General features: G+C 45.7%; 1 protein-coding gene across 2 annotated transcripts; it reads left to right on the forward strand.

The window, feature by feature from the left end:
* The first annotated feature begins 2,397 nt into the window (after positions 1 to 2,397).
* On the forward strand, positions 2,398 to 14,345 carry RHOF (ras homolog family member F, filopodia associated). 2 transcript variants are annotated; one of them, XM_083804304.1, is made up of 5 exons: positions 2,398 to 2,647; positions 2,959 to 3,046; positions 10,230 to 10,339; positions 11,087 to 11,221; positions 12,495 to 12,824. In XM_083804304.1, the coding sequence occupies exons 1-5, from the start codon at positions 2,483 to 2,485 to the stop codon at positions 12,531 to 12,533; spliced, it is 537 nt and encodes a 178-aa protein (XP_083660430.1). In that variant the 5' UTR covers positions 2,398 to 2,482; the 3' UTR covers positions 12,534 to 12,824. The 2 variants fall into 2 exon arrangements, with proteins under 2 accessions (XP_083660430.1, XP_083660429.1); XM_083804303.1 differs by lacking the exon at positions 12,495 to 12,824 and adding an exon at positions 13,451 to 14,345 and having other exon boundaries at positions 2,400 to 2,647.
* Positions 14,346 to 15,360: the final 1,015 nt, after the last annotated feature.

Genomic DNA, 15,360 nt, shown 5'->3' on the forward strand with positions numbered 1-15,360 from the left:
CGCAGATATTTACCATACCCCATTACGTTCGTGATTTTGATGTGCTCGCTGTAGATCTCTACGCGCATACTGATTCTCAAGCTGCAGATGTGCAAGCTTTTGATGAAACAGAACTTGTGCCAAAATCAATATACAGGCCAAAACAAAAGTAGGAGAAGGACACTTGCAATTAATAGTGATTAGATTTGAATTTCGCTAATAGAGGGTTGAATATTCTTCCATTTAAATCAGTGGCAGAATTCCATATTAGATTTTACTTTTTCAGTCAGCAAAATGCACTTAGCTTTTGCATAGGACTTTTTCTGCCTGACACACTGCATACCCATTAATTAAAAATAAGTAACTGAGACACTGAAATGCTGTATTTTGTCAATACTAAGATACCCCACCACAAATAGAACATCCATCACTTAAAAAGAGTCTTTGGAGAGTTTACAGTTGATTTTATAGTCTTCTCATTTTAAATTGTTCATTCCCAAATCTAAAACTGTACGAATCTAAAGTGTCCTTAACTATAAAATGTACAGAATGAGAAATGTAGAAATTATTTTGTTTTGTGAGACTTGGAAAAAAAATAAACAAACAAAAACCTAACAATGTAACAGTGATGCACAAAATACTTTCATCCCCCCACAACTTTTATGGCAATTAGTGAATTGAAAAACCTCTGAAGAAGGAAGACTAGTAAGTCTACCTGTTAATCACACCCTACTACGCCATTCGTTTTGAGACAGGTTCAAAGAAATTATTTCAGGGTAAACCAAATCACTCCTGGGCCATTCATTCCTGTGCACTGGCAACACTGGAATGCCCTCAGCCACTGCAACCTACAGGAGCTGACAGATTTTACTATTTTGCAGATAAGATAGCAAAGATAACCTGTGTATTCCACATGCTTTTGTCAAAATTTCCTCAGTAAAAAAGTTAGCTTTAAACAGGTGTGAATTTGGCTACCTTTTTATTATTATTTGGAATTCCGTGACCCTTTATTGGTTATTTATGTGTCCCTCCTCCTTCCTGTCACTGAAATATCCTTTTCTTTCTTTCTGTTTGCCCTTTGCACAAAGCAGGGCCTTTCTTTGGAAGAGGTTATTCCAAGACATGAGGAGCGCAATCACGTTTTGCATTCAGTCTGGAAGGCCATCTAGTGACACAATTGTGCAGAAGAAAATGTGAAACACTGAATTACGATTTTTCTTTGTAGAATTAAAATAAAAATTTTGCTATACTTAGGCATACCCTTGGGGATTTGTTAGTACTCCCACAAGTGGCATTTCAAAAAATTCTAGAGCCAATTTGGATTTCTTAAGAAACGATGGGGTTTATTTGAGATGGAGCATGCTGTTTATCATTTTCCAGGAAAGAAACAACACAATTTTTGTGGCAGATTTGCATCTGAGCAGTTCAAGCGCTGTGACAAACGCAGTCACCCCCTGAAACGTGGACTGGGGCCAAATTCACCTGGCGGTTCCGACTCCCTACCTTTGCACCTGTAACTCCACGGTGTGAAGTAACACTACAAGTAGGCGTTTGCAGGCCTGACATCTCTGTAATTAAAACGTGAAATTGTTTGATTTTTATCACAGCTTGCCTTGAATGAATGGCACCAGGCGAACGCACAACGAGCAGAGCTGTTGGTTCCTACCTGAGCAATAAATCATAGAATCATTAAGGTTGGAAAAGACCTCCAAGGTAATGCAGCAGAAAGCAAGTATTTAGCCACAACCTCTGCCAAGGCGACAAGAAGACGCATTTTGGGGGTACCTCAGGGGCATCTTGCCCTCTCCGCCACCGCCTTTCCCTCATCCATTGTCATTCAGGTGTGTGGTGGCCGAAATCGAGGCTGAACTGGGTGATTGTCCCTCAGCTGCTGGCGACTTGAAGCAAACCAACGCGGCATCTGAGGTGCCAGGGGGTCCCTATAGAAACGAAGGAAAATGTGGAAATGTGAAAATGTCTGAGAGGAGACAGAGAACACGAGCCCGACCTGATTTAGCCGGAGGCTCCGTGGGATGGGGCGCGATGGCCCCCAGTTGTCCACCAGCAAGGCCTCGGTGCCTCACCTGGAGGACGTCGTTGTGAGGAGAGAGGCGGGCGGGAGTGCTGAGGGGGCTCCGGGTGCTGAGGGGGCTGAAGAGGCTCGGGGTGCTGAGAGGGCTCGGGGTGCTGAGGGGGCTCCGGGAACCGAGGGGGCTCCAGGGGCTGAGGGGGCTGAGGTGCTGAGGGCGCTGAGGGTCTCCGGGGGCCGCGGCCGCCTGACGGCGGGTCCCCGCGCCCCTGAGGAGCCGCGGCCTCTCCTCACGGGACTCGGCCGCGGCAGCGCGGCCCCAGGCGGGGCCCGGAGCCACCTGCGGCGCCGGCGCCCGGGGCGCGGCCAATCCCCGGCGGGGCGCGGGCGGTGCCTGGCGGCCCCGGGGCGCCCGGAGAGCGGCGGCAGCGGCGGGCGGCCCGGCGGGGCTGGGGCCCGGCTCGGCTCCGCTCCATGGAAGCGGCCAACGGGACCCTGCCCGACGGCGCGGCGGGCAGCAAGGGGGGCGGCGCGGCCGCTCCGTCGGGCAAGAAGGAGGTGAAGGTGGTGATCGTGGGGGACGGCGGCTGCGGGAAGACCTCGCTGCTGATGGTGTACGCCAAGGGCGCCTTCCCCGAGGTGAGCCTCGGGGCTTCCTCGGCTCCTTTCCCGTCCTTCCTGCCCTCCCCTGGGCACCCCGAGGAGCCCCGCAGGACGAGGGGCTGGGGGCCGGCGGCAGGGCTGAAATGCTGCGGGTCCCGGGTGGGTTTGGAAGGGGTGAAGGAGCCCCGGGGGGCTTGGAGAGGCCCCGGGGAGCTTGAAGGGCCCCGGGGAGCTTGAAGGGCCCCGGGGAGCTTGGAGAGGCAGAGCGGGGAGCCCACCGCCAGGCCCCGTGGCCCCTGGCGCCGTGTGTTGCTGTTCCTAAGCGGAATTATTTTTCCTCTTTGCAGCAATATGCACCGTCTGTGTTTGAGAAGTACACCACCAGTGTTACGATTGGCAAAAAGGAAGTCGTCCTGAATCTGTATGACACCGCAGGTAATGGCTTTTATTCCACGCACTCTCAGTTTTCTAGATGCTGAAGCGCGAGGGGCAGCTGATCCGGGGCCCTGGGACGGGGCTGCCTTGGGACAATACCTGAGAAATGCGTAAAGGTGCAGCCGTGACAGAACGGTCACTTTTCTGGTGGCAGTTCTACCCGGGGACTCGTTCCGTATCTTAACAACCCACTTTAGTAGGAAAATCACATCAAATAGCGAACATATCTGAAGGTATTAGAACATAGTTCCCGAATGCAATGCATAATGCAGTCAACCCAGAAAATATTTTAATCTCCTGCCATGTGTGAGCAAATAGTAAGGGAGAAAAAAAGCTGGTTTGTGTTTAAAAAAGGCTAGAGTGTTAAAAGTTACTTGAAAATGCTGATAGTTCGTTTGTGTTCCTATCAGGAACTCGTGAACTGATTTGTGTTCAACTTCATTCAAAGTTCCTAGGCTCGATTGTCCAGCTGCATTCCTAAATGAGCCCTAAAATTGACACACACTCCATTTCAGCTCAGTAAATCGCATTCAAGTCTGCAGAATTGTTCCAAATTAACACCAACACAAGTAAGAACTGAATGCCATTCATAGTCATTTTTAATAGTAATGAAACGCACTTACCTTCTTGCATACCATATATGGTATCTGAATAGATAATTTTAAAGGTTTTTAATATAAAAGTGATTATTTTTTTTTTTTTACTAACCTTTACTGCAGTATATTAAGATCCTGAGCACTCAGTTTGCCAATTTGTCTTCTGGTGTCAGTGTCTTGAGTCCAGTGATTTGGATAATTTAACTTCTACTAAGTGGCAAAGCTTTTCTGTTTAAATCAAGTCTTGAAGAGAAAAGGGCTGAAATCTAGTGTGAACTTGCCATGGTGAGCTTGTTGAGTTTTTATGTTTGTTCACTGTCAGTGTAGAATTTTAACCCCTCATACCATTCTTGATATTGGGCCCTCTCACTTAAAATCACTATGGTACAGATTCCAGCACCTGCCTTTGGAGTCTCTTCCAGGCTTGCAGAAAGGCGGGCTGCATTCAGGACGGGCAGGAGGAAGGGCAGGCTCCGTATTGCGGCACTGAGCCCCCGAGGCATGTCACATCATGAGTGACAACCACAAGCCTGACATCAGTGCCCAGCTCCTTGCGTCGTGCAGCGAGCTCAGCGCTGTGCAAGGTCCACAGCCACCAGCAGCCCGGAGAATGCTCGCTGAACCTGGTGCTGAGGGCTTATCTCACCGTTTCTTTGTTCAGGCATAGACTTAGCAGAAAGTGCCCACCTTTCCAGGTCTAGTTCACAGCTACCAATGCTGTCCTGGACCAGAGCACCGCCCTGTCAAAGAACAGAGTGGGAATATTTTCTTTCACAAGATGCTTGAGGAAGTGGAGATGCCTTTGCTGCCTAGTTGGCAGGGTTTTTTGCCAAGAAGGAGCAACTGATTTCCATCCCTTATCCGCAGACCTTGAGACCCGACATATCTCACCTCCCTAAATACAGTGACATGGCTGCCAGGCTACGAGTCACTAGAGGCTGCTGGCACGGAGCCCTCCCTTCCTGTTACATTTCTTTCACTTTGCATGAGACACATCAAGATTATCAGACGTAAAGAAAGGGGCGACACTGCTTTCTTGATTAAGGCATTTGCTTGGAAGGGGGAAAGACCCGAGTTTTGGTTATACTTCAAAGCTGCTTACATAGTTTTATGTTACAGGGCTGTGTCATACACTGTAATTCAAGTAGCTTTTCATCCTCTTTCTGAAGGTGGAAGTTCTGCTAGAGGAAGAACTCTCTTGAGCACACATTTTAATCCCATCCTGTTTTTAATAAAACAAAACTGATCCTGAGTTCCTCAAGGGTTAGACTAGAACGAAGGGCTGCGTCCTTTTCTCTCAGTTCAAGGGAGGATGTCCAGTTCAGCACAAAAGAGAGCTCCTGGCCCTCTGCCACTTGGATGTGGAGTGGGAGATGCAGTTTGGCATCAGTGTTTCGCTGCGTTGACTTGCCTCTGTCGTGTCAGGCAGCAGCAGCTCGTTAGGTTGTTGTCTCAGCTGGGTGATGTTGCTCTGGGGCAGCAGAGGTCTACAGCAGCAGTCAGAGCTTCAGGAGGAGTCCAAACACACAGCTTATTACTAGAAGTACAGCGGATTAACAGTACAGCGTTATCGGCCACATTTAATGAATCGTCTTCTGACTTACTGAATTCGTTGTTTGTGCTCTTCTATAAAATCTGAGCTTTACACCCATGTTTTGCTTCGTAGTCTGAAAAGTCCCCAAATATTCAGATTATTGTAAAATCATTTAAATGGGATCAAAAGGATATAAATCTATTTTTGAAGTGAAGGGCTTCAGCTAAGTGTCATGCAGGAGTGCAGGGGAGGAGAAGGCAAATCTGTTCTAAAAAATGTAACTGGATCTTTATCATACGCCCACTGCAGAAAGGACTTCAATATTTTTAGGATCCAACTAAGAGCAACACTAAATAGAGCTGCATGTACGTCAGAGTCATGGGAAGGTGAAGGACAGGTTCAGCTCCAGGGGCTGCTTCAAGTTAGAAGGATTCTTTGTATTGTTCAGTCCCGCTCAGTTTGAGACTTGGAGCTTGTCCTACTTACTGAAGGAGAAGGACAAACACACAAAGCGCCTAAGAATCAAACATTTCAAGCTACAGAAGGTATTTTTTGCTTGGCACGAATTTTGGTAACAACTGGAATTAATGAGTTAGTCTACAGAGTGCCAGAATAGCAATTTTTGGAGACTTTTGTATCGCACTGCTCTACCTTCCTCACCAGAGACGCCTCTTGCTGTTGCAGGAAGTCGGTGGTATACATATGCAATGTGTAAAAGCTTTGTAATATCACTTGTCTTGTCTGCAAACAGGCTTTGCAGCTGCATATTCAATTAAAAATTTCCATTTCTTGCCGGGCTCAACAAAGGAATCGAGAGAGAAATTAGCTTTGTGATTGTCTGCATGCTAAGGGAGTAGCCCGGCGGTGTTGATGCCTGAGCTGCGATTCAGACGCAGGTTTCCATTTCTGATTCTGCTCAATGCAAGAGTTTCTCAGAAGAAAGAAAGAAGCGACGTTGGGCTGGGGAAGGCTGGGGAGGAAGTAATGCCTCATCATTGTGGGTGCTCGCTCTGACTGGCAGGAAGCATGCTTGAAGCTTCAACGGGGTTTTTCAGGTCTACAGTGACAGATGCACTACAGCACGGGGCCTTCAGAGAGACGTTAAGAGCCAGTACACGCAAGAGTAGTTTTTCAAAACTTGGAAAGGGATGGAGTGCTTCAAAGTGAAATGTGTTCTCCCCATCCCACCTCAAGGGTCCTCTTCTACTGGAGTTGTGCCTGCCAAGCAGTCTGCTTCTCAAACTTTTCAAAACCAAGTAGCGAAGTAGCATAGCTGCCGAGCTAATAACCGTGGCATTCTCGCAGACTGCGCACAGAGAATTTGGTGCATTTCTGTGTATCGGTGAGGGCTCCCCTCCGCGTGGTTACATGCTGGTTTTAAATAATGAGAGTAGGGTTTTAGAAGACAACACACTGACATGTAGGAAGTGGTTGGCTGGTTGGGGTGACGGGATACGACGTTCTTCCTTCCACGCTGGCTATCGGTGGCAGTAGCCGGTGCTCCTGCAAGTCGAGCAGCACTTACTGGTAGACTCTTAGCCTGCTGCTGGTACATTTTGAATCTGTTTTTACCATCTCCTGTCAATGGCAATATGTTAGTGAGTTTGTCCCTAAGACACATTTCCACAGCTCAAAGAGGTCTTTGGGTTGTTGTCTCGGGCCTTTCCCTGCCCTGACAGGGTGGCAGGGCTGGGTGCATTTTTTCATTGCCACTTCATGACATGGTATTTTGCGTGTTACGAAACACAGCTCTGCACAATACCGGTCAGTCCTGCTGGGTCTGCCCCCAGAGGCCTCGTACAAGACACTGGAGAATGGGACCTGTAGCACCCAGTACTTCAGCATCCCCTTATGTCCACCTTCATCCCTCACACAACCATGAGGGAGCCGCCAGAAATACCACGTTACAGTGTACAAGAAAGAGAAAAAGCCTCTAATGAATTAGGTGTAGAAGGAAGACATTCTGCATTGGACATTTCTCTACAATGTCCACTGCAGAAGAAAGCTGACCAAAGCCAGGTACCCCGGGCTGAGCGATCCCTGACAGCCTGATAAACGAAGAGGGACACACAGAGAGGCGAGGCTGTGCCTCGCTGGGAGGACCTCCCTGCCTTCCCAGTGACTTCGAGTGCCAGAAAAAGTGCAGGTGTCCCCACACAACTCATCTCTTCCAGCACTGCAAGGGGCTGCTGAGCTCCTGGCCGGGCTGAGCAATGAGCAGGCTGGCACCTCCTCAGGGGTGATTCAGTAAAGGAAGAGCAATGCGAATGTGCATGGGAGCCTGAGACCTGTGGTTTCACTTCCTCTGCTCTCCCTCACCCATTGCTTGAGGTCCCACCCCACCTCGGGGCCCAGTGGCAGTGACTTTGGTTACGCAGCACATCACAGAGGCATGCTGGAATGTGATCTTCATAAAGAATTAGCAAATTGCAGGTTGGTTGCTTTAAAAGCTGTCTCTTATGCTACAGTGAATTGAAGAAGGCAGAGGAGAACCACAGATGTGCTCGGACACAGGCATCTGTTTGACCGATTCTTTCACAGCGTTCTTTTTGTTACGTAGAGGGAAAAAATGAGTGCTTGCGGAACCGCCCTCAGGGGCTTTGCAAATACAGTCAGTAACTGCCTAGGTTCAGCCTCTGCCTTCATTTTAAAACCTCTGCTAGAGAAGACCTAAATCTGTGCCAAATAAACTCTGACCACAGCCTGAGCAACTTGACAGAGAAAAAGTCTCCCGGGCCCTTTCTTGCATTTCAGCAGCAGCACTTAAGGACAGGCTACGAAAGGAAATGTTTTCAGTGAGGTCTTGGTGAGAGGGATGTCGATGCTCAGACACAGCTTGAGCTGGGTCCTGTTACATCCACAGCACCTGAAGAACTCCATCTGAGCTCTGAAAGAATAGCCTCCCCTCCTTCCAGGTGAGAGCTGCAATTATCCAACCATAACACAAGTTAAGCAACATACTGTCTAACCGCCCCACCGCGGGGGGAACATTTTACCTGGTTCTGTGCTCTGTGTTTGAAATTCCAAATGTGCATTTTACAGCACCGTATTTTCTTAGACATTTATTTTCTGTTTGCTTACGAAACCGCGCAGTTGTTTTTTGAAGAGGAAGGTACAGGTCACAGGGTGGTCCATTTCTATAGTTTTTGACTTGAAATACAGCGTGTTTGTATCTATCTCATCTTTGAAGACATCTCTTCTCTGATCCTATCCAAGAGAACGTGGTTTTAGCAGTTACGCGCTGACTCCAGGCAGGCCAATACGATTTGTTCCAAGGGGACCGTCCTGTCTGCCTCACAGGTTGCCAGCACTAACTTGAAGCACCTCTGGATTTTACAAGATACCCTTGCAGAGGCTCAGAGGCATGAATGCGAGCAGGGAAAATCATACAGGGCACGTAACACTAGAGGAAGTTAGGAGAAAAAGCGTTTGGCACCTGATACGTTTAATGCAGTTAGAGGATTACCTCACCAACAGAACGGCAAATTGGTTGCAAACAAGAGGGTGGATTTAGGAGAATAAGAAGGGCTAAGCAGTAAAGTCTTTGCTCTGCATGTTTATACAACGTGCATAATTTTGTGGGTTGTCTATTATTTCTGGATTAAACCTGGAGGGATCATTCCTTCTTTACTCAGCACCTCACCCACAGAGCACACAGAGAATAGTCCAAACCTAAGACTCCTGTTTTACAAACATCTCAAGCACTCTGAGTCATGGTTTACCCAGTGCATTGTAATCACCTTGCGATAACCTGTATCTCGATCCATCATTTAAATTAATGCAGAGGGTGACAAAGTGGTGTAGCTGGTGGGCTGCTGGTGTCTGCAATCCCTCAATCCCAGAGATGAGCATGTTGGCCGGAGGGATGAGGATGTGACTGGGACCGAGCTGGGTGCCAGGACAGGAACGGTTGGTATAAAGTTGGAGCACGCTGAAGTTTTCAGCATCCCTTTATTTGAAACATCAGTGCAAAGCTTTGAGGTAGATTGCTTTCCTGTAGGGCAGCATCTGGGCTGTGTACAGTTCACAGTCCATACTGGGTGGTGATCATGAAGAGGACTGACATTCCCACCTCTCATTTTGGTTCCTGATGGAAATGTGCCTGAGTCTAGGGGCAGCCTTGAGGTGGTAAATAGATCTTCTACAGACTGCTTCAGTAGCTTTTTCTTCCTTATTAAGTCTCTGAAAAACATCTCAAGTGAAAGAGATTTTTTTTTCTTGAGCTGTCACCTACATCTGGTAATTACCGCTTTCTTGAACGTGGTCTCTCAAAAGCAAGACACCTTCAGACCCCAACACAGCGATTACAGCTAAGTCACATGTACAGCATTAGTGACTGCAAGCAAAGGGGAAGAGCACGGGTGTGAAGCAAATTAACTTCCTCTTGTCAGACACATGCTGCAGGATCACTAATCAGAAGCACAAAAAATCCTGTTTTTCCAGAATTCAGCAGCATCCCTAAGACCTGCAGCGATGCCCTGTTTCAAAGAACAGTTAAGCCTGCTGTGTGTTAGTGCATGTCTTGTAAAATCATTCGTGTTCTGCTATAGTGAGCAAGGGTGCTAAAGGAACAGCGTGCTAATCACTGCTTCCTCTCAGCTCACTGGGCTAAGAAACACAAGTTTGCTGCTAAGATTTTCATTTCTAACAAATACAGTGTTTCTTCTCATCATGGAATTGCGTGTGCAAATGTCTTTGGGAAAATGGAGCCACTGCCAAATTGCAAATATTTTAATAACTGTCTAATTTCTCGTGCTGATTTTGTTTGAGAGCTGCAGTTGGCGATTAGAACCGCTTCTAAATACTTAGTAGTTGGACAAAGCAACATTTGTATTAAAACTTCCTGAGGACATGTTTTATATTCTAAAGAATCAGTTTGGTCAGTGAAGAGGAATATCCTGCGTTTAAGGGAAGGAATTTTACAAGTATGGAAAACTTTCAGCCTGTGCCATTACAGTACCCTTGATCTCAAGTATTTATCTTTACGCATTCCCATCACACTGCTTGTTAAGGGCAGAGGTTTCTTTTATCCATGACGTTCTCTGTGTTTCAGGGCAGGAGGACTATGATCGGCTACGACCACTTTCTTACCAGAACACGAACGTAGTGTTAATTTGTTACGATGTCATGAACCCCACCAGCTATGATAATGTAGCAGTTAAGGTAAGAGCCTTTCATAATTGCTTGAACCTTTTAAAAGAATTACATATGCCTGATGCATGACAAGATGTCAGACTAAAAAAGCTGCTGCTTTTAGTAGTCCTGTACCCAGGGTGCATAGATGCACAGATCATTCGTCATGCACTGAGCAGGTCACAGACCTTAAACCCAAAACTCACCTCCCCATGGCACACAAGTGCTCAGAACTGGGCTCAAGTCCGCTGGACACTAAAAAGATCACAAACCAGCTGTGAAACCTACTTCATCTGTAGCGATGTCTCACAACCACTGCACATAAGCATTTCAGATTCAAGTCTACGTCCATCATGTGCACATTTAACTAGAGGGGAAAGAAATGTAAGCAACTACTCGTCTGTAGTAGGATTTCTGTAGTGCTCCTAAGCAGAAGTTAGCGTTCCTGCATATAGCATCAGCAAAGCAAGGCTCGGTCCTAGTTCTGCTCTTATGTGTGACTTCAGGGAAGCACTTCGGAGTTTAAACAGATGTTAAGCACTTTGGCATAGGGGTAGACACCATCTATGTTTTTATGGAGCGTGTGACTTTGGTCAGGACTTTTAAATGATTCTGTAATGTAAATAGTGCGTGTCAGGCCTCTTACACTAGATTAACAACTTCCGAAACACTGAAATTGTAGTGTATATATCCAGTGCTAACTCTGTTCCTTGGCTTGTTTTAAATTTTAGAAGAAAAAAAAAAAAAGATGTAAAGGTTTTGTTTTTCTACCATCAGTGGTATCCTGAAGTGAATCACTTCTGCCGAGGTGTCCCGCTCGTGCTGATCGGCTGTAAGACAGACCTTCGGAAAGACAAGGAGCAGTTGCGTAAGCTCAGGGCTTCTAAGCAGGAACCCATTACCTACAACCAGGTAAATATAAGTGCATTTAAAGTGCTGTCATCTTTGCAAGAGATAAACAGATAGTCCAAAATTAGGTAGTCATAATGGCCAGATAAATAAATTATTGACTGTCAGTATTAACAGCAGTTTCTGTAAGTCCTTTTTGAGTGGCCAAATCACCACCCATTTTTAGTGCCAAAATAGAGACATTTGAAGACTGTTTTTGCATATCTCAGGGTGTCTGAAAGGACACCAATAGCTAGGCCTTCTAGGCTCGCTACATCTCACTGGTTTCCCCTCACAGCTGGGTTATTACTGTTAGAAATTTGTAGGCCTCAACAACTTTTTTGGACTTCTTTCATAATTTTTATTACAATACATTGCTCCCATCACTTGTACTTTGATTGGTGTTGTGAGAAAAAAAAATATGTTAGGACATACATTACAGGATTAAAAATATTGACCATTCTGGAAAAAATGTGTTCGCAAACCCTACTTAAAAAGAAATACTTCCAAGGACAATGCAAAACCCATCTGTGAGGCATCTCTAACATAAGCTTTTCTTTGAGGTCTCTAATCTAAAAATATATATATATCGTCAAGTGTTTTCAGTTTAAGCACTGAGACCTACAACTAATGTTACAAGGTGGGCATTGCTGCCCTACGTACAGGAGGAACAGTTAGTGGTGGAACAGTTTGTCCCACGTCACACGATCTTTCTGCTCTGATCTTCCGCTTTTTTTTTTTTTTTCTTCTTTCAAACTACAAAGCCATCCGTCTCCTCTGTCAGAGCATGAACAGCAGCTTTCAGACTATTTGAAACACAAGTCCAGGGAACAAGGTTAAGTGCACTAAGACCCTGAATTAATCACTTTTTCTAAACAGCGTGAAAAGAAGCTGCTGCTGCATCACCACTAAATCATGCTAGGACCTTCAGCTTGTCTTCCATGCACACAAGATTAGATGCTTGCCCTGTCACACTGTGAACAGCTGCAAATCCTCCCTCACTTGCATTAATAACTCCCTTCATCACTCCTCATGTGTGAGGTTCAGGACAAGCAACGGACACCTCTGGGGAGCCAGCTGAGGCATCATTCCTGCCCCAGCAGCTCACCAGATGAATGCTCACAAAAGAGGTGGAGCGCCAGCCTGAAGGAGGGAAGGTGAAGTGAAGCTAGCACCTGTGGTAGGCAGCAGCATGCATGCAGTTAAATTCCAGGGCCCACCAGATGCACAAAACCTTGTCGCCTACGTGAGCCCTCCCACTTGATTTTCCTCCCCTTAAATATATACACTACCTCAGTCTCTTACAGCTGAGAGCATCTCGAGTCATGCGACGTGATGCTTCTGATGCCAGGCACAGAGGAGCTGAACAGTATCTGCCAGCACCGCAGCTTGCAAACAACTGGAAGGAGACAAACTTCACTTAAATATGCTGAAGAAAAATCCCCCTGTACAAGTCTGAATGCTCAAGTGACCCCACCCCCAGGGCTTATAATGAATAAACGCAGACTTTGTGAGCTGTGGGTTGCAGACTTGGAATTCACGCTCCAAAGCTCACAAGTACTCAAAACTGGGGGCTGACTGCAATGACTAAAAAAAAAAAAAAAAGGATCACAAGCAAAGTAAGAAATCACTGTGTTTTGTCTGGAGTGATTTCACACAGCCATGATTGCATGCAAATGCTTTAGATTCTACTCTGCTTCCAGTGCATGTGTTTGGGTGATGAGGGCTCACACACTGATTTGTGTGTACTAGGATTCCTGATGGGCCCTCTGAAGTGGCAGTCAGGATTCCAATATGTGCACCCGCAAAACAAATCAGGACATTTATCCAGACTGCGCTCTCACGTGCTCCATTCATTGCTGAAGCTTGCAAACTAAAGATGACATCACTTAATAGTTAAGGTCAGGCCTGAAAAAAGTTTCCCCTTGTAAGATGTCTAGCTTATCCTCCCTTGAGTATCTATCTCAGCATTTCTTTAAATGATAACATTGAGACCATGTTGACAATATTAGCAGGCCAGGTTCTAGATCAATTTGGAGAAAAGAAAGAAAAAAAAAAACAACAGAAAGCAAGTGCCTCAGTTTGTTTCCAAAGCCACTTAGGCCCTTGCACTGCGCTCAGAAGACGCTCAGAAGAGGCAGCTTCTTTCTTCCTGACCTTCTGTTATGAAGATGTACAAAATAATTTTTTCTCTCCCATCTCACTTTTCTCTCACACATTAGATTTACATCTTTTCTTACCTGCTCTTTCCAGGGTGAAGCAGCTTGCCAGCAGATAAATGCAGAAGTTTATCTGGAGTGCTCAGCAAAATGTCGTGAGAACATAGAAAAAGTTTTTAAAGAAGCAACAACCATTGCTTTAAGTGCCATGAAAAAAGCCAAGCGCCAAAAGAAACAGAGGGCGTGCTCAGTGTTATGATCTGGACTGCAAGAGAGCATTGACCACACAAGAGCCACGTGGTTCAGATTTTGGCAAGTGTGACTCTTCTTTTTCCCCATTTGTATTCTTGCAACTATTTTTATTTTAAAAATTTTAAACTTTTAAATATTTTTGTACTTTTCTTACACCGCTCTCATAAAGTTTTGAAGGCTCTTTATTAAGGCTAACTGATGCTGCATGTCTTTGTCTGCCTTTTGCTCCCAACTGCAAACCACCACCAGTGAGGTCTTGGATTCACTATTTAAATTGCAACGAACAGTGACTGCTACTACGACTTTTGTTTTTTTCCTCTGCAAAATCGTGCCATATTGTAGCTACAATTTAAAGTCTTTTTCAAGGAGAAAAAGCACATCTTTCAGAAGTTTTGATAGAGCAGCCCATCCGGCACCTTGGAAGAGACAGGAATTAAGTTTGGTACTAACATTCTCAAATTAATTTACTTGGTGGCAGTGCTGTGAGTTAGCCTCAAGCTGCCACCACAGGGCACAGCTGAAGCATCCACGCCCCGTGAGCCAACTTTGCAGAGCTGCTCCTTCAGATGACTCCTTGCAAGGCCCAGTACTGTAACAGAAAGTGGTATTTATCTTTGGATATGCATTGGTTGCTCCAATCCAAACGCAGAGCACCACAGAAAATAATTTACAGCATGCAAAGATAAAAGTACTCCAGTCAGCTACTATGTGTAAAATAAAAGCAGTTTTACAATAAACTTATATAGCTTATTTAATACGACACGCAAATGTTGGTGTGTGCTAGGGAGAGGGGAAATACTTGGCTTTGTAACTCCTGTCCAGTAACTGTTGAAATCTCTCTACAACTGTAAATTACGTTTTCCCTTTTGTTACGAAGATGTCAGTTGTCTGTTTGAGGATGATGGATGCTCCCACTGAAAAACCGAGCACATGTGCCTCACATTTCCTAGTTCTTTTGCACGGTCTCTTGCAGCAAGATCTCAGATTTCAGGGTCAGTCACTTGTCTGTAGCCACTGTAAACCAAAGCTGTGAGGGTGAAGGAGGTTTCTGCAGTACAGATGTTACAAGTTTTCTTTCTGAGGCAAACTACTGTCCATCCTAAGGGAAAGACAGACTTTGATTTTCTGATTCTATGACTTGCCTAACAGTAACAATACACAGACTTTTGCCAGGAAGCTTGGGCATCATATGCCAGGGGTCTACTGTTAGACAAACGCTTCCATGAGGAGCCTGATAACCGCACATCATTCAGATTTCATGCAGTTTTATCCTCTGCTGCTTACATGACCAGCTGGTGGAAAACTCTTTTGGAATGATCCATCATTATTTTAGATGTGGGATAAATAGACCTTGATCCTTGAAATCTCAGTTTTTTCTCCCTAACTTGCTTTGAATTAGCTAAGGCGTATGGATCCCTACAAGCTTAAAATGGATTTTTTTTTTTTTAAAAGATCAGGTTTTTTTGCACATCTTTGCTAACTATAGAAAAAAAATCACAAATTGTGCAGCCATTTCTCCACGAGAAGACATTTGTCAGTGAAAGACAAAACCACACGTGACCTTACCCAGTGAGCGACTGAAACATGGACACGCAGGAGGTCACCACATTTACCCTCAGCTCCACGGCTGGAATCTTTCCTTGCTTTTACAATCCGAGTCTCTCATGCTGCAGAATTCAAGTTACTTGCCATGTGCAGAGCTCCCTCACCCCTGGAGTACCAGGTCCACTGCTCAGATCCAGCAGGATGCAG

Source organism: Anser anser (assembly GCF_964211835.1).
Source record: "Anser anser genome assembly, chromosome: 18".
Lineage (NCBI taxonomy): Eukaryota > Metazoa > Chordata > Aves > Anseriformes > Anatidae > Anser > Anser anser.